Source organism: Balaenoptera ricei, chromosome 7, assembly GCF_028023285.1.
Source record: "Balaenoptera ricei isolate mBalRic1 chromosome 7, mBalRic1.hap2, whole genome shotgun sequence".
In the NCBI taxonomy this organism is placed as follows: domain Eukaryota; kingdom Metazoa; phylum Chordata; class Mammalia; order Artiodactyla; family Balaenopteridae; genus Balaenoptera; species Balaenoptera ricei.
In genome coordinates, this window is record NC_082645.1 from 8,751,094 (window position 1) to 8,769,137 (window position 18,044).

Below are 18,044 nucleotides of genomic sequence, written 5' to 3' on the forward strand. Positions count from 1 at the left end.
ACATAAAATAGAGTAGAATGTCTCCAAAAATGTCAGAGTTCTTTTTACATGTTCTAAGCACAGACATTTTTTCAGTGGTATCAATTCAGTAGTTATATACACATATGTGGGCATACGTCATTGTGTACTGGGCAGTAATGAAAATGTGATTCTTAAGGTGAGCCGCCATCAAAAAGTTTAAAGTCACGGAGCTCTTGGAGCAATGCAGATACCCAGGACTACCCTTGACCTGTGGACTCAGATGCCCGGGGTTGGCTCTGGAGTCTGTTTTTATAAGCTCCTTGGGTGACTTAAGTGCACGTGATGCAGTGTGTGACAGTCTCCGGGGTGGGGGACACAGGCTGTGGAGCCAGCAGACCTGGGTTTCAGTCCCAAGACCACCACTTAGCAGCCCTGCACCACTAGACAGTTCCTTAGCCTCTCAAGCGTCTGCGTCCTGACCTGTCTGCGTCCACCTCCTGTAGTCATTGGGAGGATTTGTGTTGAGGACATGTATAGCGCATGATGCATGCACCCAGTAGAGGCTGTGCAGTTTTTGAGGTGAGCTGCAACCTCCTCCTGTAAGGTGAGCGCTGCTTTACAACGAGGAGCTACCCGGACCCCATTTCCTTTCCCAGCCACGAACGACTGCAACAGGTCACCAGGGCTTAGAAAGTGGCTGTGGAGACACCGTGGTTCTCAGTGGGCCTGGCCTGACCCCTGGGTCTGTAATGATTTATTGAGCTAGAAAGCCATCAAAACAGGGTGTGGATTCCACAGAGGTGACTCGTGCTTACGTGTATCCTTTTGTTCCTGAGGCTGTTTTCGAAGTTTTTAATTTGGGGTTTTGTTTGTCTGGGTGTTTCTGTTGCTATTGTTTTGGTTTGGTTTGGGCTGTGCTAACTGCTCCGAATTAAGCCAGTTAAACATTGTTAGATTGCCAAATACCCAGGTCGGGGCAGCTGCCCCTGGACAGAGAAATGAGTGTTCGGCTCTTAGCACCTTGGCTCTGCCCCATCGTTAGGGGAGCTCCCTGTGGCCTTGCCCACTCCAGCCACCTGCCTGAGATAATAACAGAGCCCCGTCCTGACCCCAGCTTTGTGAGCAATTGTCCAAAGGCCCTCCCGCCATAGTGATTGAGCGCCAGCAGGAGCCACCAGCAACCTAGCTGTTTCTTGTCTGCTAACAAGCTTACGTAGAATAAAAATGGCCCTAGCTTGTGGTGGGCGTTATTAATTGCCCCGTGACGATGCCTCCCTTTCTTTTGGCTTCCTTTGACTGTTCTGGGATTTTTAAAATTGTTCCCAAGGAGAGAGAGTTTTAAGGAAACAAACTTGCTGGAATCATCCAGGCTTCCCATTGGGATTGGAAAGTCAAAAGGCCCTTTGTTACTGGCTGGTCTTTGGGGCCTCCTGCCATCTGTCACCATGGGATTCTGGATGGCAAAGGGAAGAGGATACATGAGCAGAAGCGGGTCTTCATACTCTCCCAGGGCATGTCTTGTTTGCCCAGCACAGCCCATCACTCTCCAGATTAGGGCAGGGGACAGTGGTGAACACGGGCCAAACACTGGAGCCCCAGGGCACGTCACTGAGGGAGGTGCTGAGGCCTTTCTGGGGCCACCAGGACTCAGTCCCCAGGCCTGGGTGGCTTCTCGCTGCTGCAGCATCTGGGAGAGCTTCACGATGCAGCGTGTGAGCCCATTCAGGCCCTTGATGGGTCTTTGTCTAAGGAACAGAAAGGACCGGGTCCACCCCAATCAAAGAGCCTGGGCAGAGGGACCTTGACGACTTCTCAACCTGAAGTTAGAAGGGCTCAGGTGATAAGAGTCTCCTAAGTTAGTGGTTCTTAGTCCTGTCTGCATGTCAGCATAATCTCTGAGCTTATAAAAGCTACCATGCCTGAGCTTCACCCCTATCCAATTTAATCCGATTTTCTGGGACTGGCGCTTGGGCATTAAGATTTTCCCCATTGACCGTGTAGCCAGATTTGAAAACCACGCCTCAGGCCACTAAAGTCTCAGGGGTAAAAAGGCACGTCCCAGCCATCTCAGCAAAGCCCAGTAAATTCGCCTGAGTAAGGGGAGCAACAGCTTGCAACTTGGACGCTGGTTGGGGAATAACAAGGTGGTTGTCAGGCTAGTTCAGGATTTATTCCTGATGGTCAGTGCTGAGGCCTTTCCTCCCCCCAATTTTTTTTTACTGTAGTAAAGTAACATAACAAAAGTTATCACCTCAACCGTTTTGAAGTGTGCAGTTCAGTAATATTAAGTATATTCACATCGTTGTGCAATCATCACCACCATCTATCTCCAGAGCTCTTTTCATCTTGTAGAACTGAAACTCTGTCCCCGTTAAAACACTAACTCCCCATTCCTCTCTTCTCCCAGCCTCTGGCAATTACCATTCTACATTCTGGCCCAGTGATTTTTACTACCTCATACAGGCACCTTATATAAGTGGAATTATCCAGTACTTGTCTTTTTGTGACTGGCTTATTTCACTTAGCATGATGTCCTCAAGGTTCATCCATATTGTAGCATGTGACAGAATTTTATTCTTATTTAAGGCTGAATAGTATTCCATTGTACAGAGATACTACATTTTGCTTATCTGTCTGTCAGTGGACACTGGGGTTGCTTCTACATTTGAGCTATTGTGAATAATGCTGCTGTGAACATGGGTGTATAAATAACTCTTCAAGACCCTACTTTCAGTTATTTTGGGTATATACCAGAAGTGGAATTGCTGGAGCACATGGTGATTGTATTTTTAGTTCACTGAGGATCCTCCATACCATTTTCCACAGTAGCTGCACCCTTTTACCTTCCCACTAGCAGTGCATAAGGGTTTTAATTTCTCCACCTCCGCGCCAACACTTGTTTTCTTGTTTTCTTTTTTTCTTAATAGTAGCCATCCTAATGGGTGTGAAGTGATTTTGATTTGCATTTCCCTGATGATGAGCGATGTTGAGCATCTCTTCATGTGTTTATTGGCCATTCATGTATCTTCTTTGGAGAAATTTCTATTCAAGTCCTTTGCCTATTTTTTAATTGGGTTGTTTGTTTTTGTTGTTGTTGAGTTTAAGAGTTCTCTATATAGTCTGGATATTAATCCCAAATATTTTCTCAATGCTGGGGACTTTTTTAACCCCCGTCTTCGTTATCAATAGATCAGAACTTGGAAAAAATTGGTGTGGTTCAGAAGTTGCTACGAGATTTGGAATCTTGATAGACACATCTGGAGGTGACAAGGATTTGGTTACACATGACTCATAGTCAAAGAGGCTTCCATTTGGGGGCTGACCGTTTGCACATGACACGTGAAGTAGCTGTGGGTAGTAGCATAGAGCCAACCATGGCCTTTCCCTACAGGCTGTGCTGAGCCAGGAAGTTGTTAAGGATGTAATAAAAAGATCCTTGAAGTGGTCACAAAGCCAAAGAGAACCAGAGATGGCTAGGAAGGATAGAGACTGGGGATCTTCTGGCAGCTAGTATTTTGTTTAGGGTCAAAAATGTTATACTTGTGAACCTGTCTATGAACTTGTATGTATAGCCATTAGAAAATATTTATTATTACTATTAGTTTTACTATTTACTATTAGTTTACTATTATTTATTATTACTATTATTTATTATTACTATTATTATTACTATTATTTACTATTACTATTATTACTATTTACTATTATTAATAGTACTATTTATTATTATTATTACTATTATTTATTATTACTATTATTTACTATTGCTATTATTACTATTTACTATTAGTATTACTATTTACTATTAGTTTATTAGTTTTACTATTAGTAAAAGCGTTACAAACAATTCTTCTGAAGCATGTTCTTCCACTTACTGAGGTTCACCATCCTGGTGTTTATACTGGAGAAGGTATAAGCAAAGCGCCCCCCCATGCTAGAGAGGAGCGAGAATGAGGCACGGTAGCAGAATCAGACCCACTTAGCGCCGTGTCTGGGGGGAGTGCAAACAAGACAGCGTCCCTCAGCCAAGCCCCTGGATTGATGCTGAGAGGCTGGGCTGGAAGGAAATCCAGGCGGCCTGATTACACTTTCTCTGTGGAAAGCTCAAAACCAACCTGTAAAAAGCACCCTGAGGTATCGTCATGCTGCCACATTTCAATTAAACCCTTGCAGTGTCTCGTTGGAGAAAATGCAAATGTGTTCACTGCTCGATGGGCCACTGCTGTCTTCATTCCTTGTGTAATAAGCACGGGTCTCTCCCGCCCAGAACCTCTTGGTGCCCGGTGCCCGGTGCCCGGTGCCCGGTGCCCTGTGCCCGGTGCCCGGTGCCCCTCCTCCCGAACCTCCACGAAGTCCTAACCCCGGGGGCCCTCTGCTCTGCATCGCTGCCTGCCAGGCCTGGGGGCTGGAGAATGCTGCAGCTATACAGCACTTTCCCTACAGTTCTGACTTCACTTTTGTAATCACCTCCTTCTCACTGAGGCTAATTAAGCAACTTGCCGAGGGTCACAGTGTCAGTTGAGACTAGCACCAACAGTAGAATCCGGAAGGCATCATTTGTAGTTTGCAAGAAACCCTACATGCAAAAGATTCCCAGAGGCTAGAGGTACAGATCGTCACTTCCTGGCTATTTGCACATCGCACTTCCCATAGAAAGTCATGATTGTATAGCACTTGGGGTGACGAGGAACTGCTCGTGGCTGGAAGTGACCCACGAAAGCCCACACCTGGCTCAAGGGGCAAGATGCTCTGCTGTACGATGGCTCGGACCATTTCCATTTGCATCTGTGATGGTCTTGATCTCCCCAGCATCACTAATCTCCTTCCAGGCAGGAGAGTAATCCTGGTGGGGTTTGCACCTGGCGTGTTCATAGCTCAGAGCATGGGCAGGAGGTGAGGGACCAGCACCCACAGAAAGCATCTGTGTGATGTTATGGGCTTTATATACAGTGTCAGGACAACTAGCCTGCAAGCCCCTGTGAGTCACCTTCACTATTGGTGCCAAATCCATGTGCCAAGTAAATTTTTCCTTTGTGTTTATCTTTTCTTTTTTTTTAATATTTTTTTAATTTTTATTTTTATTTATTTATGGCTGTGTTGGGTCTTCGTTTCTGTGCGAGGGCTTTCTCCAGTTGTGGCAAGTGGGGGCCACTCTTCATCGCGGTGCGCAGGCCTCTCACTATTGCGGCCTCTCTTCTTGCGGAGCACAGGCTCCAGACGCGCAGGCTCAGTAGTTGTGGCACACGGGCTTAGTTGATCCGCGGCATGTGGGATCTTCCCAGACCAGGGCTCGAACCCGTGTCCCCTGCATTGGCAGGCAGATTCTCAACCACTGCGCCACCAGGGAAGCCCCCTGTGTTTTTATCTTTAAATCAACTTGAAATCCACTCACTTTTTACCTGGCCGTATCTTATGCCAAATATTATCTGTGAAATTATGATTTTGATATGCTAACAGACACATTACTCTGTACACATGAAAAGATACACAAAACTAGTAACATGTTTTTAAACTTCTTTAAATTTAATTCCATCTTAAGTCCTCTGGCAGCCACCAGAGGTAAGAATAATACAGTTTGGGGAAAAGCATTGGGTTTCTTTGTTTTTGTTTTTTAATAAATTTATTTATTTATTTATTTATTTTTGGCTGCGTTGGGTCTTCGTTGCTGCGCGCGGGCTTTCTCTAGTTGCAGCGAGCGGGGGCTACTCTTCATTGCGGTGTGTGGGCTTCTCGTTGCGGTGGCTTCTCTTGTTGCGGAGCACGGGCTCTAGGCGCACGGACTTCAGTAGTTGTGGCTCGTGGGCTCAGTAGTTGTGGCTCACGGGCTCTAGAGCACAGGTTCAGTAGTTGTGGCGCACAGGCTCAGTTGCTCCGTGGCCTGTGGGATCCTCCCGGACCAGGGCGCGAACCCGTGTTCCCTGCATTTGCAGGCAGATTGTGCACCACCAGGGAAGTCCCCAAGCATTGTTATTTTATAGAATCCTTATGAATCAACGAATCCTTATATACTTTGATGTACGAGCATTGTTCTCTTGGGGAAACTGAGGCTCAGAAGAGTTTAGATAGTAATAAGATCGCACAGAGAGTGAGTGATGGGGCTGGGATTTGAACCCAGAGCCCTGCTAAAGCTGCCCTCCTTCCTTCCCCTCTGCCAAGTAAGCAGACAAGCCATTGGTAGGATCTCTGTGTCCATCCTCACCCTGACCCTCATTCTAGCCTTCTTCTCTCCGGCAGTCCACTCTGGGCTTTGTGGGCCTGGTGCTGAGCACCATGCATACCCTCACCTACGGCTGGACCCGCGCCTTCGAGGAGAGTCGCTACAAGTTCTACCTGCCCCCCACCTTCACACTCACCCTGCTGGTGCCCTGTGTGGTCATCCTGGCCAAAGGCCTCTTTCTCCTGCCCTGCTTCAGCCGCAGACTCTCCAAGATCCGGAGGGGCTGGGAGAAGGATGGCGCCGTCAAGTTCACGCTGCCAGTGGACCGCGCCCTGGCCCAGAAGACAAGCCACGTGTGAGGTGCCTGCACCCGGCTCCGGAAGCCAGACACAGGCAGGACAGTGCCCAGAGTCTCTCAGGACTTCTCGCCTTGATCATGCAGGACAACAGAATTACACACAGATTGGTGGGTTGAGGTCTGAATTCCTGGGACGTGTGTGGTAATATTCAGAATGACACACCTGTGTGTGATATGTATGTCCATATGTATTTCATATATATAACAGGATTTGCAATTATACTTACTTAGCTAAAAAGTTGAGTCCCTGAGATTTCAACCTGTAGATTTAAAAGCAAGTGTCAGATGTTAGGAGAACAGCAGCTCACACTATTGTGACATTTACAGAGAGATGCACAGACTTTTTGCACAGAAAAGGCAGTGAGAGGCTTGCACTTTGGTGGATTCCATCCATTTGTGCACCTCCCCACCCGCCCCTTTTTGCTACTTCCCCAAGGCTTTTGCAGAACTGGGGCTCCAAGGTGGCAGGACAGACAAGAGCTCTGCCTGGAGCCCAGTTTGGGTGCACAGGGCTGACGAGTCTCCAGTGAGCAGGGCGTGCAGCTCCGTCTTTGGCTGCAGCAGGAGGCCAGGCGGGATTGAGGGCACTGGGGGTGAGCTTGTGTCTGTCCTGGGTGCCACCTGAAGGTCCATCCTTTGCCAGGTTGGTGGGTGGGAAGGTGGAGGGATTGGAGCTAAGCCTGCTCCCCCTAATTCTCCCTGAGCTGGGAGATCTTTTCCTGAAAGTCAGAAGTCACCACGGCAGCTGCAAATTGATCCTCCTGTGGGAGTGTGAAGTCATCTCCTTGCCAGAACCACTAATGAACCCTGTCTTGAGAACAAGTGTAATTTCTTTCCTTCCTTTAAGTTGGTGATGACCGTTCTTTAAACCGCTGTGCCTTCTCACCTTGTAAATCATGAGTTTGAATGTCTCCCAGGAAGGCCTAGAGCAGACCCTTTAAAAGTTGGTTCAGGGGGAAGGGAACACAAGACCCAGAGCGCTCAGCGTGACAGCCCCGCCTTTCTTGGGACCCCATCCAGCGGGCTGAAGGATGGATTGTCCTCACTGAGCTGGTTCAGTGGAAGGACACCGGGGACCTCTTCAAATATCTTCTGCTGCTACCGGGCAGAGAACCTGCCTTCCAAGCACCCCGAAAACCACACTGGCTCCAGGTTCCTCCTAATGCAGGGTTATGTTTCAAAATAGCTGGAAGGGTCTTTTCCTCCAAAGCCACAAATTTGAAACACTGCTGCTCCAAAGCACAAGAGGCTGCAGGGCGTGTATCCTTGAATCACACGCCATCCCTCACTGATTCATACTGAAACTGTTTTCATTTCCCCCGTAGAGAGAATCAGCTGTTCTCGGCTGAGCCCCCAACCCATGGCAGAATCAGGATGACTGAACACAGAGGGGATCTTTGAACACAGAGGGGTGCGGTCCTGATGGAGGACATCAGTGAGGCGTACCCAGGATGGGGGTGTTGGTCACGCTCATATTCTTAGGTCTCCTGGGCCAGAGGGCATCTTAGGATGGAACAGAGTCAGCTGGCAAAAGCTGACCCAAGAGCGCCCCAGGAGCGGATGGTCCCGCCTCCCCACAGAGACTGCGCTGGCTCATGGCTGTGAAGCACCTTAGGGTCCTTTAGCGAAAAGGGACAAAAGAGCCAAGTGCAAGCATATCTCATTGGCCCAGTGACCGATGGAGGGAAGGCAGTGCAGGCAAAGCTGCCTGCTTCCTGCACATGTTTTCCATCTGCAGCTCAAAGGCTGAGCAGCACAAGCTTGCCTCCCAGATGGGCCCTGACGGAGTGGCAGCCTTGGCCTCAGAGAGGCTTGCTGGAAAGGAGGCAGGCAAAGCAGACATGTCGGCGTTTGCTTGACAAAATGAGGGCCCATCAGTTTCCTGCTGACAGGAAGCAGGGAGAACATGGGCAGCTGGGACCCACCAAGGATTATCAACCCCGGTCAGTATTGGCTGCCCTTTTTCTCTGGCCCTCCCCAGGCCCAGGATGTTTCCTTCTACCAAAGATGCTGACCCAGAGCCAAGTTTAATGCGCTCCCTCCCCTTCCCCGCCCAGGAGGGGACAGGCGCAGCAGAGGAGCTGGCCACCCCCAAACTGGACAATCAGCTCATGAGAGGCAGGGTGGGCTGTGTGCTTGGCCTTGACCTGGTGTCTGCTGCTGCCCTTCCCTACCTCATCAGGCAGCTGGCAACAGCACCCCCGTGAGAGCAAGTCTCTCCCTTACAGCCTGGGAAATTCTATGTGCCTCTGGGTACAAAAGTGCCTGAACCAAAGTGCTCTGGAAACCCTAAATGCCATGGTCTGAGGTTGAATGTTTAAAATCTATGCTCTTGGAACTGTTTGTGTATTTTGTTTTTACCTTGTAGAGCTTGTCTGAGAAGCAGCAAAAATAAACACCTAACTTCCCGTGAATTTCAGGCTTTTATTTCTGTTGCACTGATCACCTGCCCATTCATTCGTTCATTGGCCTGGTGAGCCTTCCGATTGGAGTTTGCTCTGAGTCAGGCAGCGTGCAAAGTGAGCACAGAATGATCTGGGCTAGAGCTCACCTCTGAGGAAGGGACCTGCAGACCTGCAGTGACAAGGCCAGTAAGGATATGGACGAGATCCAGGTGACAAAGTGCCAGGGTATGTGAAAGGAGTACCAGGAAGGCTTCCTGGAGGGAGCAGTGCCTGTGCTGTGGTCTGAAGGCTGTGGCTTTAATGTAGGTTAGAGCAGCAGTGCCTCTCAAACTATCACGCGCACAGGAGTTGCATAAGGGTCTTGTTCATACACAGGTTTGGATTCATGGGTCAGGGGTGAGGCCCGAGACTGTGCATCTCTAATGAAGTTCCCAGGTTACACACATGGTATTGATCCTCAGACAGAGTAACAAGGGCTTAGACAGCTTCCTTTGTCTCTTCTGTGCTATAGTCTATGGCCCACAGACCAGTGCATCTCTGCCGCATTAAGCTTCCTCTGGACTCTGGTGCCCTGGTTGCCCTGGTGAGATATGCCTCTGTATACTGCTGGTGCTGCTGCAAGCGCCTTGTTCTCTTTTTTTTTTTTTAAAGAAATTCACGTTCTTTTATTTATTTATTTATTTATGACTGTGTTGAGTCTTCGTTTCTGTGCGAGGGCTTTCTCTAGTTGCGGCAAGTGGAGACCACTCTTCATCGCGGTGCGCGGGCCTCTCACCATCGCAGCCTCTCTTGTTGCGGAGCACAGGCTCCAGACGTGCAGGCTCAGTAATTGTGGCTCACGGGCCCAGTTGCTCCGTGGCATGTGGGATCTTCCCAGACCAGGGCTCGAACCCGTGTCCCCTGCATTGGCAGGCAGATTCTCAACCACTGCACCACCAGGGAAGCCCGCGCCTTGTTCTCTTAAAGGCAGAGGGAGAAGACACTCCACCAGGGCCACAGCCTTGCACTCTGCGTGCTCCGTGCAGGACGCCTCCAGGTAGTTCCACACATCAGCCCTGGGTCCATCAGGAAAACAGGAACTCTTCACAGAACACCCCCCTGTCATGCAGTCAAGCTTTTCTACTGAAGCAACCAGAAATGTCTTACTGTACTGGGAAATGAAAAGGAAACCTCCATGCAGAAAGCAGTCTAGTGACTAAAAACCATTTCTTGGGAACAATAACCATTCTGAGCCCATGAAAGGAGTTTTCCAAAATAAGAAACATGGCCAGAAAAAAAACTTCACAACAAATAGTTTTCAAAAAGAAAAAAAAAAATCTTGTGCTTGAAGGTTTGTTTTTCTACTCTGCATCCTCCCACGCATAATGCTGGGAGAGTTAAGTTTAAAAAGAAGTGATAAAATCAATGACAAAGTATCCATTATTTTGATAGTTCACATAAGAACTAACGAGCAACCAAAATAACTCATATTAGTTAAAGAGAAGAATGATCATTCAGCTACTTGAAAAGCTGAATCTGTTTCAAAAGAGATGAAGGGGGACCCTTGGAAGTACAGAAGCCCACTTGCCCTGGATCTCTTTAGAAAGAAGAAGTTGGCATCACTAGAGCAGAAACTCTCAATCCCACCAGACTAGCACCAACTTTTTCTAACAAATATGTTGAAAATTCCTTTCTACTAACCTAAGATGAAATTCAGAAATAATATAACCTACTTATGTGTGTAGTTCTTTTAATCAATATAAGGTCTGGATTCAAATATAAAGTATAAATAAATCCAAAGTCTAATTTACACTAACATGCATATAATACTAATAATGAGTAGTAATTATTATAAGTAATAATCTTACAGTAAATAAGTTGGTATTGAGAGAAATACAACGATATTCAACTAAACACTGTTGACCCTCTTTATAATTGACATTTTAAAATAAAGGCTAAAGAAGTGTAAGAGATTGTGTGTGTGCTCACGTGAGTGTGTGAAACAGTGTTGGATCCTATGGAGAAGTCAAGTAGGGTGAAGACCGGTAAAAGTCCACAGAATTTGGAAATACGGAAACTTTAGGGTAAGAATTTCAGTGGAATGTTGGGCATAAAATCAAGATTGGGAATGAGTGACAAGTAAGGAAATGGAGGCTAGTTCTACATACTCTTTTGAGATTTGGCTGTGAAGTGGGGGAAGAGAGGATTGTAGATATAGGGGGTTAGAAGGAGAGCTGGTTATTTTTTTCCCATGGTTCTGACCTGAACCTGTTTTAAATGTTTCTGGAAAAGAACAAGATGAACTGGAGTGTTTGAAGATGAGAGAGAGAGAGAAAGATCAAAGTCCTAGAAGGTATGGGAAGAGATGAGGTCCAGAGAACAGGTGGCTTTAGCGAGGAGGAGTGCCAACTTGTCTTTTAAAATTAGGAGAAAAGAATAGGGGCCAATGAGGGGAGGATTTACTCCTGGTGATGTAAGGTGTGGAAGTTCTCTTCTGATGATGTCTATACCCTTCGTAGAAAAGTAGTCAATGCCATCTGTTGAGAGTGACAGGGAAGGAAGTTGTTTTGGCCCTGAGGGTTGAAGAGGGAGGAGAAGTTTAAAAGTAGTTGTTGGAAAAAGTGAAAGAGGACCTGACCAGAGAAACATGGTAGGATTAACCTAAAACAAAACACCTTGTTTAGAACAGTTTTTGTCTAAGATGAAACATACTAATTGTGTTTCCTGGAGAGTGTGCAAAGTAGAATTTTTGTTCAGTTAAATTCTATTTTCCCCCACCAATTTCTGTAATAGTTCCAGACAGTTTATCTTAGTTCACTTTGATCTCCAATAGTTACTCAAAATGCTTTGGCTTCATTTTTGTTTTCTCTGTTCAGAAATGAACTGTCATAAATGGAACCTTTGATGCGCCTGGCAACCAAAAGCTTCCACTGCCAATCCTCCCATAAAGTGAATAATCAACCCCTTGTTTATTGAGTGTTGATTTTATTTATTGGATCAGAAACCTAGCTTATTTCTATAATATCCATCATATGCAGAGCCTACTCTTGAAAATCTAATTTTACCCAACAGTTGAAACTTTTCCCCAACTAAAGAATTTATAAGGGCTTAACTTCCTGAAGAGTCTATCTGTTATAAAGCAACTAGTTCCTGGACAAAAAAAAAAAAAAAACATACTTTTTAATACACTGCTGAACTCTCAGGAGGTAAGGGAAATCACCAGGCAGAAAATAAATGGGAATACACACACACATGCAAATAAATGAACAAAACAATGCTCTCCATGGCTACTGCCAGAAGCAAACTTAAGTCCTGGAGAAAAGCAAACTCAGTTCAGATTAACCAAATAGGAACTCAATATCTAAGATCAACAAACCACAGGGGAGAATCAGCAGAAACACAGCTCCAAGGAATAGAATTATCAAAATAGAAAAATGATATACTAAATATCTAAGGAATTAAAAAGTAGAGTCATGAAAATAAGTAAGCAATGAGACACTATGAAAGGACCAGGCATGATGAAAAATAGAACCTTCAGAAATGAAAAACTGTTGGAAACAAACCTAATTTGAGAGATTTAACAACAGACTAAAGAAAACTAATGAATTCTAAAACGGAGCTGAAGAAGTTACCCAGATTGCAAAAGAAGAGACAAATGGATTAAAAAATATAAAAGGTTAAAAGACAGAGGTTAAATAAAAAAGACTAACATGAAAATAACTGGAGCTCCAGAAAGAAAGAATGGAGGAGAGGCAAATTTTAAAAAATAAAGGCTAAGGATTTTCCAAAAGTAATAAAGACTGAAATCCAAAAAACCAGGAAAAACAATGCATACCACCAAGCAGGAAAGCAAACTTTAAAAATAAAACCACACTTAGACACACTAAGAAGCCCTTAAAAGCAGCCAGAGAAGAATGACAGATCATTTAAAATTGTGAAATTGTAACAGACTTCTTAACAAATTAATGGAAATCAGAAAATAGCAATCTAATATCTTGGAAGTCCAGAGAAGAAATAATTGTCAAAATTGTAAATCTAGAAAAACATTTTCAAGAAAGAAGGAAAAATACAAAAATTTAGAGAGTTTACCAATAGTTCTTATCTAAAGAACTTCTAAAAAGTACATTTCATGTAGAAGGAAAATGATCCCAAAGGGGGAATCTGAAAAGCAAGATGGTATGATGAGTAAAGACATGGTGACTGTGAAGGTAAATATAAATAAGCTTTATCTATTTAAATTATATAATGTTTATTTATGTAGTTTTTTTTTAAGGGCACACTAAAAGACAGATAAAAATGACGTGTAAGTTGATTGAGTAAAGGATTGAGTTAAAATGTTCTGAGACCCTTGTATTTGGGAGCAGGGGCAAATTATGGACTAATTTAGATTTTGTTCAATAAGCCTGGAAAAATGTCAGGGGAAATCACTAAAAAGCTAAAAATATAACATCCAAAACCTTAAGAGGGGAAAAATGAAATAAGAAAGCAAACAATCAATTCTTGAAAATCAAGAAAAGAGAAAAATAGCATAGAAAAGGCAGGACATGTTGAAATCAAAAAGTAGATGTTAGAAACAAATCCACATATATATCAATAATCACAATAAATATAAATGAATTAAACCCTTGAATTAAAAGATAGAGATGACTAGATTGGATTTTCAATATAGTTATATGCTATTTATTTTTATCTTTAGGTAAAGATAAAGGTATAATAAAAGAGATGTTAGGCAAAAGCAAACTAAAGGAAAGTTGAGGTAGCTAGGTTATTATCACATAAAGTATACTTTATGACAAACGACATTATTAGGGATAGAAAGAGTCACTATGGAATGATAAAAGGAAGAATTAAATATTTTATAATTGTATGCATTTATTATAGCTTCAAAATCATAAAGAAGAAAAACACTGTGGACAAATCCATCATCATACAAAAAATTATGTGTGTACGTGTGTGTACAACACAACAAGCTTCATATAAAAAATAGGGAACTTATATTCCCCTCAACAAAACAAATTGAAAACATATTAGACCTGAGCAAATCTCAATAAATTTCAAAGAATAAATATCATATAGACTACATTCTCTAAACATTGTGCAAAAAAGTTAGAAATCAAGAATAAAGGCTATATTTTAAATACCCACACATTTTGAAATTACATTTCTAAATAAATCATTAATCAAAGAGGAGATTATAATGGAAATTTTTCAAAAATTTAAAACTAAACGGTAATTAAATATCTCCATACCAAAAATTTGAGGATGCAGCAAAAAATATTACTTAGAAGGAAATCAATAATCTCAGTAGGAAATAATGCCCTAAGAATCCAACCCAGAAAAAGTAAAAAGAAAAATATACTACATATAAGAGCTGAAACTGGTGAAATAGAAAAAAAAGATCATTAAAGAGGACTGACAAAGCCAAACGTTGATTTTTTGATAAAACTAATCAAACAGATAAATCTTTGATAAGGCTGGTCATGGAAAAAAAGAAACCAGAAAAGCCTCAAAGGAATAATTTTAGGTATAAAAAGACAAAACTATAAATGAAACAGAAATTTAAGAGATGATAAAAGAATACTACAGAGTTTATGTGATTAAATTGGACAACTTAGAATGGACAAAATATAACTTACCAAAAGAAGAAAGTCTGAATATTCCTAAAGTCATTAAAGAATTCATATCAGTAGTTTAAAATTTTCCACACCAAAAGACCCCCTCAAAAAACCCAAGGCCCGGATGATCTATCAGCAAAATTCTACTAAACTTTCAAGGAACAAATAATTCCATCTTATATAAACCCTCCCAAATATTATAAATAGATAAACTACTCCCCAACTTATTCTAAGAGGGAATGAGTAATAATAAAAATAGACAAGAATTATATAAGAAAGAAAAATTATAGGTCAGTCTCACTCCTAAACATAAATGCAAAACTCCTAAATTAAAATATTAGCAAACTTAACCTTGTGATATATAAAAAGGTCATACATCATGACTAAGTTTGACTTTTTCCAGGAATACAAGTATAGTTTAATATAAATTCTATAAATATCATTCACTGCATTAAAATTTTTATCATCTCAATACAGAAAAAGATAAAATTCAATACCTATTCATGATTTAATTTTTTTAAAAAAAACTTCTTAGCAAAATAGGAATAGAAGGGAACTTCCTTAACCTGATAAATGTAATCTATTTAAAACTTACAGCAAATATCATTCTTTTTTTTTTTTTTTTTTTTTTTTTTTTAATTTTTTTTATTTATTTATGGCTGTGTTGGGTCTTCGTTTCTGCGCGAGGGCCCCCTCCAGTTGCGGCAAGCGGGGGCCACTCCTCATTGCCGTGCGCCACCGCGGGCCTCTCACTATCGCGGCCTCTCCCGCCGCTGAGCACAGCCTCCAGACGCGCAGGCTCAGTAATTGTGGCTCACGGGCCCATTTGCTCCGCGGCATGTGGGATCCTCCCAGACCAGGGCTCGAACCCGTGTCCCCTGCATCGGCAGGCAGACTCCCAACCACTGCGCCACCAGGGAAACCCCGCAAATATCATTCTTAATGGTGAAATGTTAGTAGCAGTTCACTTAAAATCAGAAGTAAGGATGTCCGCTATCACCACTCCTATTTAAGATTGTACCAGAGGTACTAGCCAGTGCAAAAGAAGAAAATAATAGAAGAAATAAATGGCATATAGAACAGGAAAGGAAGACACAAAACTGTCATTATTTACAGATAATATAATTGCATATACTGGAAACCCAAAAGAATCTACAAATTATAATAAGAGAATTTAGCTATTTTTAAATAGCTAACTCTCTTTTAATGGGAAACTATGTCTAAATAACTAAAAGAAAGCATGAGAATTGTATCTCACCGAATAGTATCAACAAAGAGATAGAAAATGACCATACTGGACTTTGATCTTGGACTTTCCAGCCTCCAGAACTATGAGAAAATTAGTTTCTGTTGTTTATGCTACCCAGTCTATGGTATTTGTTATGGAAGCCTGACCTTACTGAGATAACCACGGAGGCAAGAAGGCAGAAAGATGATATATTTAAATTGCTAGAAGATAAAGACAGTCAACCAAGAATCCTAAATCCAATAAAACTACCCTTGAAAAATGAAGGAGATCAACTTCCAGCATCAGTGTGAGGAGCTCCCACTCCCCAGTGAAACTGTGAAAGTTATTTAAACAAGCATGTAAAGCCTCTGGAAATGGTCCTAAAGGCAAATAGCAAATGGAGAAGCATATGTTTAAGAAAACCTTCCCCCCAAAGTTGGTAAGAAAGGCAAGAACGTGCAGTCCTTGAACAAAGACCACTCCCTCCCTCCCTCTCCCAGCTCAGTGAGGTGAAGACTCCAGACTCCTGCAGCCAAGGACACAGGGCTCCCTCTCCTCAAGCTCAGTTGAAGGAACTTCAGTGTTTCTCCGCCTATCCCCAGCTGCCTATTGCTGAGGCTAATTCCAAGCAAGTGTCGTTGAGAGGTGGGAGCTCCCTTCTTCTGTTCAGCCCCCACTTATAGAATAGAGGTTGTACCTTGGATGTGGCATGCTGAGAACACTGGGGCCCAATTGCTCTTGCCCCAACTGATGAGGTGGGTGGCTTCATGCCAGGAGAGACAAGACAAAGGGACTTCAGGCTGCCACCATCACATTCCAGTGATCGCTCAGCTCCTAGAGAAGGGGTATGATCAAAGAGAAGCTTGTCATCACCCCCACCTGCAGCTCTAGAGCCCTGGCTCAGAGATTTTGCCTGGGTGGAGAAGCAGGCTGTAAAATAGGTAGCTCTGAATCTCTTCCCAAAGGAACTGATTTTATTTTCAACAGAGCATGGAAAACTTCAAACCTAAGAGCACTGTCAAGAACAGTGAAGGTTTAGGTGAAATGCAAAGAGGGAGAGATTCATGGATTTTTAAGAAAACACAACCTAGGGACCTCGTTGGTGGTCCAGTGGCTAAAACTCTGTGCTCCCAATGCAGGGGGCCTGGGTTCGATCCCTGGTCAGGGAACTAGATCCGCAACTAAAAAGATCCCACGTGCCACAACTAAAGAGCTCGCATGCCACAACTAAAAAAAAAAGATCCCGCATGCCACAACTAAGAGTCAGTACAGCCAAATAAATAAATAAATATTTTTAAAAAATTAAAAGAAAACACAACCTAGACTGTAGGGTGGCTAGTTTATGAGGGAACTATGGAATAAGACTGCTGGGAGGAACCCTCCTGGAGTCAGAACAAATATCAAACACAGACCTCAGGAACTATTTTTTCAAAGGAGCCACACTTTGATTGTATTCGTTTGTAGAACATTTATGCCCTGGGGCATTATTGGAAACAGTAGATCAATAAGCTAGCAATTAGTGGGGTTTAACAACTGGGTGTGGTCAGAGAAAGAGAGAAGGAGAACCCTACCAATACCACTATCATCCCAAGGTGACTGTGGGAATATCCAAATTGGGCCTCCTGATGCCGAAAACTCAGCCTCTGTGCACCAGTGCCTAATTGAATCTTGGAGACAGAGTTTTGGGTGAAGTAGAAAAGAATAGCTTTATTGCTTTGCCAGTCAAAGGGGGACGCAGGGGGCTCCTGCCCTCGAAAACTCTGTGTCCCAACCTGGGAGGATTTGGTGAGGAGTGTTATAGAAATAGTTCAAGGGTGGGGTTCCTGACAAGATTAGGGTGTCTGCAGGGCCTGCCCTCCTTTAATCTGGTCTCAGGTAATCTCTTGATGAGCTTCTCTGGTTCCTTTAATCTGGCCTCAGGTGGTCTTCTCTGGAATGAAGAATGCTGACATCTTCCATTTGTTGGGGGTTTCACTTCTATAAAGATATTGCTATGTGTATCTCTTGAGGACCCTGCCCCAAGGCTGCACTATTGTTTCTTGTCTGTTCCTCCCTTGTTTCTGCATCCCCTCCCTTCCCTGATTAGCAACTGTTTGAATCTGCCCTTTGGGACTCAGGGAAGGTCATGGAGGCTGGAGGCTGTTCCCTACAAACAAGGAGTGGGGGACACAGAAAGGCTTCTGTGCCCAGGAGCCCTGCAGGGTCCTGCTCGGTTTCACTGCCTGAGGAGCAATGTCAGAGGCTTCACACTTTATGGGAGGGAGAAAATAAACGTCACTAAAATAATCTAGTCACTAAAAAACAAACAAAAATAACAAATCTTGGTGGGGGAAAGGGGGAG

General features: G+C 43.6%; 1 protein-coding gene across 5 annotated transcripts in view; it reads left to right on the plus strand.

The window, feature by feature from the left end:
- Positions 1-18,044, plus strand: part of STEAP3 (STEAP3 metalloreductase) — a 136,183-nt gene that overhangs the window by 33,148 nt on the left and 84,991 nt on the right. For 2 of the 5 annotated variants that reach the window (XM_059927643.1, XM_059927642.1), the window contains one exon: positions 6,196-8,882. The exons of the other annotated variants lie outside the window; for them this stretch is intronic. In XM_059927643.1, the coding sequence (XP_059783626.1) occupies positions 6,196-6,477 (282 nt within the window). In that variant the 3' untranslated portion in view covers positions 6,478-8,882. Of the gene's footprint in view, positions 1-6,195; positions 8,883-18,044 lie in introns of those variants that run through there. 5 annotated transcript variants of the gene reach the window in all.